The sequence below is a fragment of the Dromiciops gliroides genome, chromosome 4 (assembly GCF_019393635.1).
Source record: "Dromiciops gliroides isolate mDroGli1 chromosome 4, mDroGli1.pri, whole genome shotgun sequence".
Lineage (NCBI taxonomy): Eukaryota > Metazoa > Chordata > Mammalia > Microbiotheria > Microbiotheriidae > Dromiciops > Dromiciops gliroides.
The window spans coordinates 179,883,624-179,897,432 of NC_057864.1; the positions used below are offsets into that span (position 1 = coordinate 179,883,624).

General features: G+C 44.2%; 1 protein-coding gene across 2 annotated transcripts; it reads right to left on the minus strand.

Moving 5' to 3' along the window:
- Positions 1-8,809: 8,809 nt before the first annotated feature.
- Positions 8,810-12,866, minus strand: RAMP2 (receptor activity modifying protein 2). Of its 2 annotated transcripts, XM_044004713.1 has the most exons (5): positions 12,660-12,866; positions 11,723-11,797; positions 11,223-11,337; positions 9,462-9,566; positions 8,810-8,963 (listed from the first exon to the last, which is right to left on the minus strand). In XM_044004713.1, the coding sequence occupies exons 1-5, from the start codon at positions 12,754-12,756 to the stop codon at positions 8,888-8,890; spliced, it is 468 nt and encodes a 155-aa protein (XP_043860648.1). In that variant the 5' UTR covers positions 12,757-12,866; the 3' UTR covers positions 8,810-8,887. The 2 variants fall into 2 exon arrangements, with proteins under 2 accessions (XP_043860648.1, XP_043860647.1); XM_044004712.1 differs by lacking the exons at positions 8,810-8,963; positions 9,462-9,566 and adding an exon at positions 10,534-10,998 and having other exon boundaries at positions 12,660-12,852.
- Between the last annotated feature and the right edge of the window lie 943 nt (positions 12,867-13,809).

Sequence of the window (13,809 nt, forward strand, 5' to 3'; positions counted from 1 at the left end):
TGGCTCCTTGTTTTTGAAATGAAATTCATCCTCTTTACCCCCAAACCAGCCCCTCCTGAACTTGATTCTTTTTGCAAGTGCAATAATATTTACCCTGCCTTCCACATTCAAGATCTCTGGCTCTTTCCCTTTCTTCATTTCTCATATCCAGACAGTGACCACAAGCTCTTAACTCTATGTTGGCAATGGTTCACATCCATCCCTTCCCCTTTATTCCTACCACCCCTAGCCTCCCATCAGGCCCTCACTGCCAACTGCTGTATTACATAGAGTAGGCTCTTAAAAGATTTTCCTTCCTCCACTGTTGCCTCCCCTACTCCCCTTCCTTTATCCTTCACACTCCGGTCAGACTAATCTTTCTAATGATTCCTGGCAAGGTCACTCCTCTGCTGAAAACCTTTCTATTGGCTTTCATCGGCATCTACTGAGCAAAGTTTTCCTTTACTTTGTATCCAACACCCTCTAAAACCCGATATCACTTCAACTTTCCAGCCCCATCTCTTCCTCCTCCACATACTCTTCACTCCAACCTAACTGAGCTGTTTTCTGTCCTTGTAACACCCCCCCCCTGCCGCCCCTGCCCCCCATTCTGTGACTTGGTTAACATTGTTTCTTCAATGCCTTGGATGCCCTTCAAGGGCAAAGCAATGTCTTCTAGTCAAGAAGAACTCTCAGTAGAAAACACTTACTGGATCTGGTGGCAAAAGACCAAGGTTCAAATGTCACCTTGGTGCTCACTACCTGGGCAACCTGGGGCAAGTCTCTTACCCCTCCCTTGGCTTCAGTTTCTTTTGTAAAATGAGGGGGCTGCTGCACTAGATGGCTTCTGAGGTCTCTTCCTGTTCCAGATCTGTGATTCTCACCTCTAGTCCCTCTTGCTGAACCTCTTCATACAGGTGAAATCTTTTTTTTTTTTTTTGGAGGCAATTGGGGTTAAGTGACTTGCCCAGGGTCACACAAGTAAGTGTTAGTGTCTGAGGCTGGATTTGAACTCAGGTCCTTCTGAATCCAGGGCCAGTGCTCTATCCACTGCTCCACCTAGCTGCCCTCCATACAGGTGAAATCTTACCTCTTCCATTAAGCCTCCTCCAATTCCTCCCAAGCAGAAACTGACTTTCTTTCCTTAGAAAGAACACTCATAGCACTTTATACCTTTCTTGTTGTTTTCAATTTTGTCTTCTCTCCAGTACCAGATCATGAGCTTCTTAAAGTCAAGGATTGTGTCCTATTTATCTTTTTTGTTTTGGTTTGGTTTTTTGGGTGAGGCAATTGGGGTTAAGTGACTTGCCCAGGGTCACACAGCTAGGAAGTGTCAAGTGTCTGAGACTGGATTTGAACTCAGGTCTTCCTGAATCCAGGGCTGGTGCTTTATCCACTGCGCCACCTAGCTGCCCCCTATTTATCTTTGAATCTTTCCTATAGCCTAGACCTTTTTTTTTTTTTTTTGCCTTCAAATAGAAAACAACACAAGAGGACATTTTTTTCATTATGTTTAATCACTTATGTCTTCTTCTGTTGTCTCTATGCAGTTTATTCTCAAATCCCTATCACCCACCCTGACTTCTCCTGAACTCTCATCTGGTGTTTCCCACTACCCATAGGCTTTCTATATCTGGATACCATCTCAAGCTCATTGTTTCTGAAAGTAAATTCATCTTTTTTATCCCTAAACTAGCCCCTCCTGACTGTTATAATATTTACCCTGTCTTCCACATGTGTCCTCTCAAAGGGGATGTGAGTACTGCTTCGGCGTAAGCTCTGGGAAGACCTACCAAGCTAGAGAGTGGGCTGGCCAACAGACTTTGTATCTGCCATTTGTTGACCAGCCCAGCTAAATTTTGAGAGACATCTCTAGGTTAGCTACAGAGTGATGAAGGATTTGGCCATAGCAATCCTCAAAAACTCTCTACTAGGTTGTAGAGGAGTTATAATCCATGTAGATGCAGGGGGTAACACGTACTGTAAATGCCAAACTTCATCTCTCCCCAATGCCTACCACAATGACCTACATTTCATGAGTGCTTAATAAATTTTCATTAAAATGATTAAGGCTGAGTGTAGCCAGGAATATTTATGGGAGAGAATGGGTGTGTCATTGGATACATTTGTGTTCAGGGCAGGAATAGATATGTACATAGGACAGATGTTAAATATAAAGAGGTGTTTCCCTGGGAAGTACCTGAAGAGCATTCATATGTTCATGGAAAGAAAAGTTGTCATCAGAAGCAAATAGTTGGAGCTTGGGCAGCAGACTGTTGGATCTATTGGTAAAGGATGACTGTGTTCAGGGGGAGAAGAGAGAGGTTCACAGGAAGGGCAGGTACATCCCAAGGAATGTACTATTAGCACTATAATTAGAGAAGTTGAACAGAGGTCAGGTGAGATACATTTCAAGTAATTATTCTGCCATTGTTATTAGAGGAGACATTTAATAATAATGTTTATCCTTCATTCTCCAAGAGGACCATGACATCAGGAGGTGATGTCATGAGTTGCAGTGAATTGGATTTAAGTGAGGGAGGTCTGTGCAAAGTCACCAGCCTCACTCCTCCAGAGGCATCTGGGTCCAGTGGCAAGATATACATCAGGATCATAGATTTTAAGCTAGAAGAGAAATCAAAGTTTACCTCGGGTGGAGGACTGTGATACCTTGGCCATGTCATTTCCCCAGGTATCTTATGGTCTTTGCTGTGCTTGATACTTGTTCCTATGGCAGGAAGCCAATCCACAGACCTTGGGAAAACACTATTACCATCACTGGAGCCCAGGAGGAGGATCAGTATTATTATTTCCTATGTTTTAATGAACTTTTCTCATATCGACTCAGATAGGACACAAAAAACCCTCCACAACTTGGCTCCCACTTACCTTTCCATCCTTAACACTCTCCTTCGGGAATGCTACATTCCGACCAAACTAGACTATTAAGCATTCCCCAAACTCCATCATCCATCTCCCACGCCTGTGGGTCCATCCAAGTATTTCATTGCTGCTGCTCAGAATCTGTCTTCCTTTAGATGTCACCTCTTCCCTGAGGCTTCCTTCCCCAGTATTGTGCCCCCACCTGCTCCAATTGTTTAGTGCCCTCTCCTTCCTCAAATCAACTTGTATTTACTTGTGTGTCCTTTGTAAGCTCTTTGAAGGCAGGGATTATTTCATTTTTGTCTTTGTTTCTCTAGTTCCTAGTATAAAGTAGGCCTTTTATCCCTGTATATTGAATTGAATTGGCAGGTTAGATCAGGTGGTTTTGGGAATGGTCTGTAGTTCCAAATTAACATTCCTAAAATAAAAGTATACGTCACTCCCTTACTCAAGGAGCTTCAATGGCTTCCTATTGTTTCTAGAAAACATGTAAACTGAATTTAGCACATATAAACTGTAACCTTCCTTTCTAGACTTGTTGCTAGGTGGTGCAGTGGATAGAACCCTGGGCCTGGATTCAGGAAGGCCTGAATTCAAACCCAGCCTCAGATACTTACTAGCTGTGTGACCCTGGGAAAGTTATTTGACCTGATTTTGCCTCAGTTTTCCCATTTGTAAAAATGGTTATATTATTAGTATCTACATCCTTGGGTTGCCATGAGGATCAAATAAGATAATCATTGTAAAGTACTTAGTAAAGTACCTAATACATAGTAAGCACTACATAAACATTAGCCATCACTATTGTTGTTGCAGCTTAGTAGCCTTCACACTTCCAGCTAATCTGGCCTATTTGCTATTTCTTGAACTCCGCATCCCACTTCCTGCCTTTGCACAGGCTGTTCCCTATGCTTTCTCACTTTTATCTCTTAGAAACCTTTCTTCGAGGCTCATCAAATGTGCCATCTCCTATGGGTAGCCTTTCCTCATCCCCTTAGTTGTTAGTAATCTGTCTTCTCAAAAAATAAATATATGTACACATATATGTATATATGTTTATACATAGCTTTCTCTGTATTTAAATGTATCTCTGTATATATGTATATGTATCTTTCTCTATATCTATATAAATGTAACTGTTTACATTTCTCTCTCCTTCCCCTCCTCTCACACCTTTCACCTCCTAGTAGGTTCTTAAAGTGCAAGGAGTATTTTGTTTTTGTTTTTGTCTTTGAATTCCTAGCACATAGCCCTGAACCTAGTACCTGGTAGATACTTAATAAATGCTTGTTGGAATTACTCTTTTTTTTTCTTTTTCTTTTTTTTGGTGAGGCAGTTGCCCAGGGTCACACAGCTAGTAAGTGTCAAGTGTCTGAGGCCAGATTTGAACTCAGATCCTCCTGAATCCAGGGCTGGTGCTTTATCCACTGTGCCACATAGCTAGCCCAGAATTACTCTTTAAGAAATAAAGGATGACTTAAATAACTAGATGAATATTCATTGGCATGGTCAAGTATGACCATACTTAAATGAGTTTACAGGTTTAGTGCTACACCAGTCAAACCACCAAGGGCTAGAGCTAGCCAAAGTAATATCCAAATTTGTTTGGAGGAACAAAAGATCCAAAATATCAAAAGGAATAATGAAAAAAGCAATTAGTCAATTAATCGACAGGCATTTAAGAGCCTCTCTTGTGCCAGGCATTATGCTGGGTGCTGGGGATGTGAAGACAAAAAAATGAAACTATCCAGGCTTTCAAGGAGCTTTTAATAGTTTGCAATTCTTCTTTTCAGATTTTGGCTCTTTTTCCTGCACTTATCCTTTAGGATCATGGAATCATAGATTTAGCACTGGCAGTGACCTCAGCAGTCATCAAATGCAATCCTCTTATTTTACAGATAAAGGAACGGAGGCTCAGAGAGGTAAAGTGATTCATCTAAGGTAACACAGACAGAAACATTATGTGAGACCTGTACATTATAGAATTTTTTTTTCAGAATTAATACAAGGCAGCTAGCTGGCACAGTGGATAGAGTGCCAAGTATGAAGTCAGAAAAACTAATCTTCCTAAGTTTAAATGTGGCTTCATACACTTACTAGTTATATGACCCTGGACAAGTCACTTTACCCTTCTTACCTCAGTTTTCTCATCTGTCAAAGGAGCTGGAGAAGGAAATGGCAAACCACTCCAGTATCTCTGCCAAGGAAACCCCAAATGGGGGTCACAAAGAGTCATACAGGACTGAAACTACTAAACAAGGACAACAAAAGTTAGGGAAGGGGGGACACTGGAGTTGAGGAATCAAGAAAGACTTCCTGTAGAAAGTGATGAAGTTGTAATGAAAGAGGAATAAAACTTCCAGAATTCAAATTACATTATAAAGCGGTAATCATCAAAAATAGTTGGTACTGATTGGAAAACAGAAATATAGATCAATAGAACAGACTAAATAAGAGACAGAAAAAAATGAACCCCATAACTTAGTTTGTTCAATAAACCTAGAACATAAATTACTTGGAGAAGAGCTCCATATTTACTAAGAACTTCTGGGAAAATTAGAAAGAAGTTTAGCAGAAACCACATAAACTCAAAATGGATAAGTAATCCGAATATTAAAGGTCATGTCATAAATTTAGAAAAGAATGAGATCAGATACCTTTCACTGTTACAGCTGAGGTTGGATGGGAAGGAAGAGTAGAGGGTTCTTAATAAAGGAAGGGATAGAGATGATTATAGAACATAAAATGTATTACTTTGAAAAGCTTTCACATAAACAAAAGCAATGCAACTAGGATAAAAAGCTGCTAGTTGGGGAAAATATCTTTGAATCAAATATCTCTGATAAGGATCATGATATTCAATATACAGGGTACAAAGATAGCTAATATATACAGAGAACAGATATATAAAACTAAGAGCCATTGACTAGCATGTAGGCAACATAGTGCAGTGCAAAAGCCACAGGATTTGGAATAAGAGAACCTGGGTTTGAATCCTGACACTGCCACTTACCTTGGGCAAAGTTACTTTACATTCCTGGGCCTCAATTTCCCCATCTACAAAATAAGAGGTTTGTACTTGATCATTTCTGAGGTTCCTTTTCAGCTCTAAATCCATGATCCTGATCCCAGTGGATAGTCAAAGGATATGAACAAACAGTGCTCAAAAGAATTGCAGACTATTAACAATCATATGAAAGATAGCCCTACATAATTTAAGAGAAATGTAATCAAAACTTCTCTGAGGTTTTACCTCATGACCAACAAATTGTCAAAGGTGACACAGTTGGAAATAGTCCATGCCGAAGAGACTTCAGAAAGAGAAGTACATTGTTAGTGGTGAATTACTCCTGGGAAAGAATTTGGAATTATGCTAAAATGTCTTAAAATATTTTGCATCTTTTTTTCTTCTTGCCAGGCAATGAGGGTTAAGTGACTTGCCCAGGTTCACATAGCTGGTAAGTGTCAAGTGTCTGAGGCCATATTCAAACTCAGGTCCTCCTGAATCCAGGGCCAGTGCTTTATCTACTGTACCACCTAACTGCCCCTATTTTGCATCTTTGAGGCAAGACTTCCACTGCTGACGTGTATGCCAAAAAAGTCCAAAATAGAAAGAAAATTTCCATGTAGGACCACATTTTCATAGAAGCATTTTTTTGTTATTAGCAAAGATCTGGAAACAATGTAGACACTCATCCACTGGGAACAGCTAAACAAAAAATGGGGGGGGGGGCGGCTAGGTGGCACAGTGGATAAAGCACCGGCCCTGGATTCAGGAGTACCTGAGTTCAAATCCGACCTCAGACACTTGACACTTACTGGCTGTGTGACCCTGGGCAAGTCACTTAACCCCCATTGCCCCGCAAAGCAAAAACAAAAACAAAAACAAAGAATGGTTCATGAATGTAATTAAATATTACTGTGTAATAAGGGATGATGAATATGAAGAATTCAGAGAAGCATAAGAAGACCTTTGAAATGATGTAGAGTGACATCAGCAGAACCAGGAAACGACCATGGAAATGGAAAGAACAAAATTTTAAAAACCTGGACATGGTATGATTATACTGACCAAACTTGGCACTGGAGAAGAGTTGAGAAAATGCACCTCCTCCACTTCTTTGCAAAGGTGAGAGATGATGTGTATGGAACATTGCGTATACCATTAGGTTCTGTTGATGTGTTGTTTAGTTTACTTCACTGATTTTTTTTTCTTGCTCTTTAATAAAAGATGCCTTGTTACAAGGGATGGGTTACTTGTTAGGGGAGGAGAAAGGGATATATTTGGAAATGAAGGTGTTGCAAAAACAAAATATATCCTTAAAAATCTTGTTTAAAAAAAGTTTGTTGGATTGGATTGGACTGGATTAGATTGGATTGGAGAAGGGCCAAGTAACAACAGCTTTCTCACCATGAGTACACAGTAGTTCAGGGAACCTTGTTTTTAAGGAGTAGGAGAAGCACTTGGCAAACAAAACTATTAAAAGTCAAGCCTCGGAAGGGGGAAAGGGACCCACATGTACAAAAATATTTATAGCTGTTCTTTACGTGGTAGCAAGGAATTGGAAGTTGAGGGGGTGCCCATCAATTGGGGAATGGCTGGACAAGTTGTGGTATATGAATACAATGGAATACTATTGTGCTGTAAGAAATGATGAGCAGGAAGAGTTCAGAGAAACCTGGAGGGTCTTACGTGAACTGATGATGAGTGAGATGAGCAGAACCAGAAGAACATTGTACACAGTATCATCAACATTGAGTGTTGACCTACTGTGATGGACTATATTCTTCTCACCAATGCAATGGTACAGAAGAGTTCCAGGGAACTCATGATAGAAGAGGATCTCCAAATCCAAGAAAAAAAAAAGAAAGAAAGAACTGTGGAGTATAGATGCTGATTGAACCATATTATTTCTTTTGTTTTGGGTGCTGTTGTTTTTTTTTCTATTTTGAGGTTTTGCATCACTGCTCTGATTCTTTCTCTTGTAACAGGATTAATGCAGAAATAGGATTAATGTTATTATGTGTATATATATGTGCGTGTGTATATATATATATATCTATATGTATATGTATAGAGATATATAGATATAACCTATATCAGATTGCCTGCTGTCTAGGGGAGGGGGGAGGGAGGGGAGGGAGGGAGAAAAATCTGAAATTGTAAAGCATGTATAAACAAAAGTTGAGAACTATCTTTACATGTAATGGAAAAAATAAAATATCTCATAAAAAAATTTAAAAAAAATAATAAAAACAATTTTAATGTCAATTAAAAAAAAAAAAGTCAAGCCTCAGGGCAGCTAGATGGCACAGTGGATAGAGAACCGGCCCTGGAGTCAGGAGGACCTGAGTTCAAATGTGACCTCAGACACTTAACACTTACTAGCTGTGTGACCCTGGGCAAGTCACTTAACCCCAATTGCCTCACCAAAAAAAAAAAGTCAAGCCTCTGCACCAGGTGGGAAAGATATAAGCAAAAGAGAAAGGACTGGAACCCACAGTCTACCATCTCCTAGTAGAAGCCTGTAAGTACAAAGGGAGCCTAGGGAATAATGGGACTGACCACTAGCACTAACCAACCAGGCATCACTTCAAGAGAAGAGCAAAGAAAGAGACTATGTAATGTAATGTTGAAACATCAAGACATGAAAAATAAATACTGAACAACTGATATGAGGGAAAGTAGCCAATTAACAACAGATAGATATAAATAATGTGGCAACCAAATTGTATACCAACAGAGAGGAAGGGCATTCATGTGCCAGTTAGTGTAAACCAGTTCCCCCTCCCCCCAGTATCCACCCAAGCATGTAGGAGACCAAATATATCCTCTCCTATGGAGAAGGTAAAAGGGCTGAGATCTCAGAGGACAGACATTTCCAGAACTGTAATAATAATAGCAAGTGTTTATATTTTTACGATTTGCAAAGCTCTTTACAACTATTATCTCGTTCTATTCTCACAACACTCTTGCTGTTATTTATCTCAATTTTACAGATGAGGAAACTGAGGCAGGCAGCAGTTAAGTGATTTTCTCAGGGTCACACAGGTAGGACTCCAGGTCCAGCACTCCATCTACAGAGCCACCAAGGTGCCTCCTAGTAACCAAAGAAGTCCAAGAGGAGTAGGTGAAATACATTGGAAATAATAGTGCTGCCCCTGCAATAGTGGTTAGAGGAGACTTAAGGAGAAATACTGGTTTACTTGCAGATAATTGGGCCACCAGCCATCTTGCCTAGGTGCATTTCTGCTGGTTTGTATGGTTTGCAGAGAAAAAGTCAAATTTAGGTAAGCCTCTACAGCTCAGGAGTGATACAGCTGCATTGTCTAGCAGGTCCCTGGAATGTCTCAAATGAAGGCATCTTTGTGCCCCCCCCCAAGTACTGATTGGCAAGGAGACTAAGAGGGGAGAGTGTTTTGTCTGCATGTTCTTTTTTTTTTTTTTAGTGAGGCAATTGGGGTTAAGTGACTTGCCCAGGGTCACACAGCTAGTGTTAAGTGTCTGAGGCCGGATTTGAACTCAGGTACTCCTGACTCCAGGGCCGGTGCTCTATCCACTGCGCCATCTAGCTGCCCCATTGTCTGCATGTTCTTACCCCAGGCATCTTGAATCCTGTGTCAGGGCTTTCTTCTCACCCAGGAGCTTTTTTTCTAGGACTCCATCTCTAAAGGCCATTTGAGTGAGACCATGTACCTGTAGACTACATGTATATTAAATGAGAAGAAAGGAGCCTACTTGAAGGAGTCTAAGTGTATCCCAGATGTCAATCACATTAATGGGAAAGAAGAGGTGTGTCCTATGAGATGAGTATCCATAAGGACAGAGACATATATGAGGACAGGCATGCCATATGGTACAAATAGGTGTGTCCCAGGGAATGTACCTGGGGCACGTAGATGTTGCTCATAAAGAGGAAAGGTGTGTACTTTGAGGGGATGGGGTAACTCTCAGGGAGCAATGAGGGGTGTCCAAGGGCAGATGGATCCCAGAAGGAGCCCCTGCATACAAAGGAGTGGGCAAGCATCTTCATTGGGAGGACCCTGGGTCATAATAAGTGGGTAAGTAGGTTCTGGTGAAATGCCAAGTGTGGTACACTAGAGTTTGTTCTGCCACATGTGGATGATTTCACTGGCCCCATCCCCCTTGAGTGTCCTTGATTTGTGTGGACGCCAGAGGGCAGCATGTGGCCAGGCTGCAGTTTGGTGTCCAGAATTGTAGAAAACACCTCTGAATTAGAGGGGGAGGGGAGAACAGGGTCCAGGAGGGAGCTCAGTGTAACTGAGAGAGAGCTTCTCTTGCATACTGCCCTCTGTCCTGAGACCTCTTTGGATGAATCTCCTTGCACTCACCTTAGGAGGTCTAGCACCTTAGGCCCTAAAAAGGAAAGTAAGGCCAGGAAAGCAAGGGTGTTATACTTCCCCCTCCCCCTATCCAATCTCCCGATCCAGGGCGGATGGGAGTTGTTTCCTGAATGTTTCCTGTGGCTGGGTTAGGAGCAGTGTCAGGAAGGGCCCTACCCTCAGAGGAAGGAGCAGGAATGGAGTCAAGGATCAGGAAAGCCTTTATGAGAGGGCCGTGGGGTCCATTTGACTCCTTCCACCCTTGCTACCCCAAGCCCAGGGACCATGCCAGAAACAGACTGAGAGAAGACACACAGCTCAATAAACTTCTTGGGGGGGAGGACCAACAACTGGTTTATTTATTATGGTGATTCTAGAGCCTAGGTCCACACATGTCTTTCCCTTTCTGCCCCCATTCCCACCAGAAGTTCAGACTGAGCTTCCCCAGGGGGTGGGTGTGATGGAATAGAGTCTCAGGGGAGGGGAGGAACTGGAAATTGGACTGAGACATTTTGATGAGGGGCAGGGACATTTTATGTCTGGACCTCACTGTCCTTACTCCGCCATACCACCAGGGTGACAAGGAAAGGGATGAGGCAGATGGGAGCAATGATCAGTGCGAGCAGCACCTCCTCTGGGGGGTCAAAGAAGAGGGGCCTTCGCTCTAGTGAGCAGTTTGCAAAGTACATCTGGTGGCTCTGGAAGATGATCTGCTCGGCCCAGGGATTGGGGAAACCCATTTTGAAAAATTCTGCCAATTTCTCCAGGCAGGATTGTAAATCACTGTATGGCCTGTGGGCATGGGGGAAAGGGGAAAAGGAGAATCAGAATGAGGGAGGGCTGGGGAAAAGCCATCCCCTGTGCCACTGTCCCACCCCAGACCCAGGGCTCTGCCTTCATTTGTACATAACTCTTTAAGATAATACCCAGCCTGGAGAAGTAGGTCCCACCCCTTAGATTCTGGTGCATAATCCCAGGCCCATGGCCTAGTTCCCAGCCCAGCCTCTGCCTCCTACCTGCTGATCATGTCCCATTCACACCAGTCCTCTCTGCTGATGTTTTCCATGTGTTCCGAATAGTAAAACCAGCATTGTCTGGCTGTTAGTTCATATTTCTGCTCTGAGGTCATCACTATAGGCACAAATGCAAAAGGTCCCTCATCTGTGTACCCTTGTGCCTTTCCTCTCTCACAGCCCTGAACAATCTTCCCCACTAAGAGGATCACTCCTCCCTCCTTCCAGATATTGAGATCCCATGGAAGCCCTGGATACTCTCAAGCTTTTTTAGTCAATTAAGGAGCTCCTTAAGTCAGTTCTGGATGGGGAGATAGGTAGCTTAAAACAGCAAAATGCAGAGAGGGAAAAGGGAAACAAAGAAGAAGGGCAATCGTATTTACTGGGGGTGGGGGGTGTTGCTGGAAAGGAAGAACAATGTAGGATCTCAAGGGAGTATCCCCCTCCCCAGGAAGCATTGATAAAGATTGGGCTCTTACTCTAATGCCACTTTGGACACTCACCATTCAGCTTAGAGGGGTCTACATTGTTGACATCAGGGACTGTCTGTGCATCAGAGCCTTTCGAGTTTAGGGTAGCTGCGGGAAGAGGAAGCTATGAACTGAAGTGAGAGAGCAAACCATGGGGATCAACCTCAGGCCAGTGCTTCAAGGAGACTGCAGAAAGGATGTGGGTAAGGCTTAGGGAGTGGAGAAGGGAAAGGAGAAAGGATGGCAAGGGACAACCTTCAAGATTCCTTGCATGGATTAGTAAAGGTACTGCGATGTAGTAAAATGGGCAATGGACTTAGAGTCAGAAGGTCCAGGTGAATTGGAGTCCCAGAGCAAGAAGATTTGGATCCCTAGGTCCAACGCTTACTGGCAATGGCCAAGTCACTGAAATCCTCGGAGACCCCTTCCCCCACCCTTTTTTTTTTCCCCAAAATGGGGGCAATAATACTTAACCACCTTCCGAACAAAGACTGTTTCAAGACAAGCGCTTTGTAAGCTGCTATATCAATGTAAGCTATCATTTAGCTCCTCGTAAGACTAAGTTGCTCTGGCTTGGGACTAGTTTACTGGGGCAAGAGGTAGAACAGATCCTTTCATACATGGGTTTCTCCAAGCTCCCGGAAGGAACTGGTTGGGACAGGCCCCTGCTAGAAAAGTCAGGCCACAGCTTCCTTGAACCCCCTACTTCTCCCCCACAAAACTCATCCTCTGGTTCACATCCCAGCCCTCCCAGGGGCTTACCCTTTTCAGTACAGTGCTTGGACTTTCCTCGAGATGGGCTGGAGTGGAGGGATTCAAGACACATGGTGCGCCAAACCCAGAGCCATCTCTCCCTCAGTTGCCCTACCTCCCCCATCCCGGTCCCTCACACGCGTCCTTCCTCCTGACCCTCTCCCCAGCCCTTCTTTCTAGCTCCCTTTTCCCTGGCCCCGGGAAGCATCTCACTCACAACAGAGCAGGAGGAGGAGCCAGAGGGGGCTTCGAAGTCTGGCTGGGATCGCAGGGAGATGAGAAGAGCCAGAGCGGTCGGTCCCGATTGAGGCCATGGTGCAGCCGAAGCAGAGAGGCAGCTGGCGGACCCAGAGCCGGGACCAGGGCGGGGGGCTGGACGCCTTTATCCCCGGCCCGACCCGCAGGAAGCGGCGCCGTTTCCTCCGAGGGGCTGGGGCAGCTGTGGACACGTGGGGGGCGGGGGACGCCCCGGACCGGACGGCTAGAGGGGGAGTCAGCTTCCCTTCCCTACCCCGTGGCCTCTTCTTCTTTTCCTGCCCCGCCAAAACTTTGACTCTCCTCCCTTTCAAAGCGAGGTACCCCGACTCGCTGGACAGCTCCCCCTCGAAGCTTGGAAACTGGAATCAGTTTCCCAGTCTCAGCAGCACTGGACCCTTGTACTCTATCCGTTGACTCCTAGGTTCCCGGACTCCCGGTTCCTCTGCCCCTAGTCCCCCGTTTCCTCCTTGGAAGTGGGGGAACTCGAGCTGTCTTAGTGGGTCTGAGAATAGGGGATTTGGTTTAGTTGATTTGGGAGTTTGCGAGGTTCAGGTTAAGGCCGCTGACCTCAGCGAACTCATGTATGGATCTGGGAACTGTTGCAGACTGGGGTGGGGATAGGGACCGGGATCGAGCTAGGGGCTGCCTGGAACTGGGCTTTGGGCCGGGTAACTTAGAATTTATTTTCCAGGGGAACACCCTCTGATGTCAGCCCAGTATAACTCGAGAGGAGGAGGGGAGGGAAAGGGGCCTCTTTGGGCGGGGAAAGGGCCTGGGCAAGGGGAGCCTGAAGTCTTGTTATCCTCCCTCTAGGGCCGCTGGCTCTTAAGAGGATGAGCGGTGGGCTAGTGGACAGAAAGGTGAGAGCTCCAACGGGCAGTTGGCACTTAAGAGCATCAAAGAAAGGAATTGGTGTGGATTCTCAACATGGTGTCCAAGACCCAACATGACAGGGGCAGATAGAACAAACCTTTGAAGCTCTGTGGAGTTAAAACCTCGAGGGAAGAGAGTAAGGTTAGAGGTGCTGCCCCATCTGGATAATGACTGTCACAGCAATAATCATCTCCCCTGAAAATGACTCTAAATTGTTCCCATTACCCCCACAAATT

Excerpts from the sequence above, each read along its gene's own strand:
- RAMP2 (XM_044004712.1), bottom strand. The coding sequence starts at position 12,756 with ATGGCCTCAATCGGGACCGACCGCTCTGGCTCTTCTCATCTCCCTGCG. Across the intron at positions 11,798-12,659 it reads GCTCCTCCTCCTGCTCTGTT|CTACCCTAAACTCGAAAGGC; the intron begins GTGAGTGAGATG and ends CTCTTCCCGCAG. Across the intron at positions 11,338-11,722 it reads AGACCCCTCTAAGCTGAATG|TGATGACCTCAGAGCAGAAA; the intron begins GTGAGTGTCCAA and ends TTGTGCCTATAG.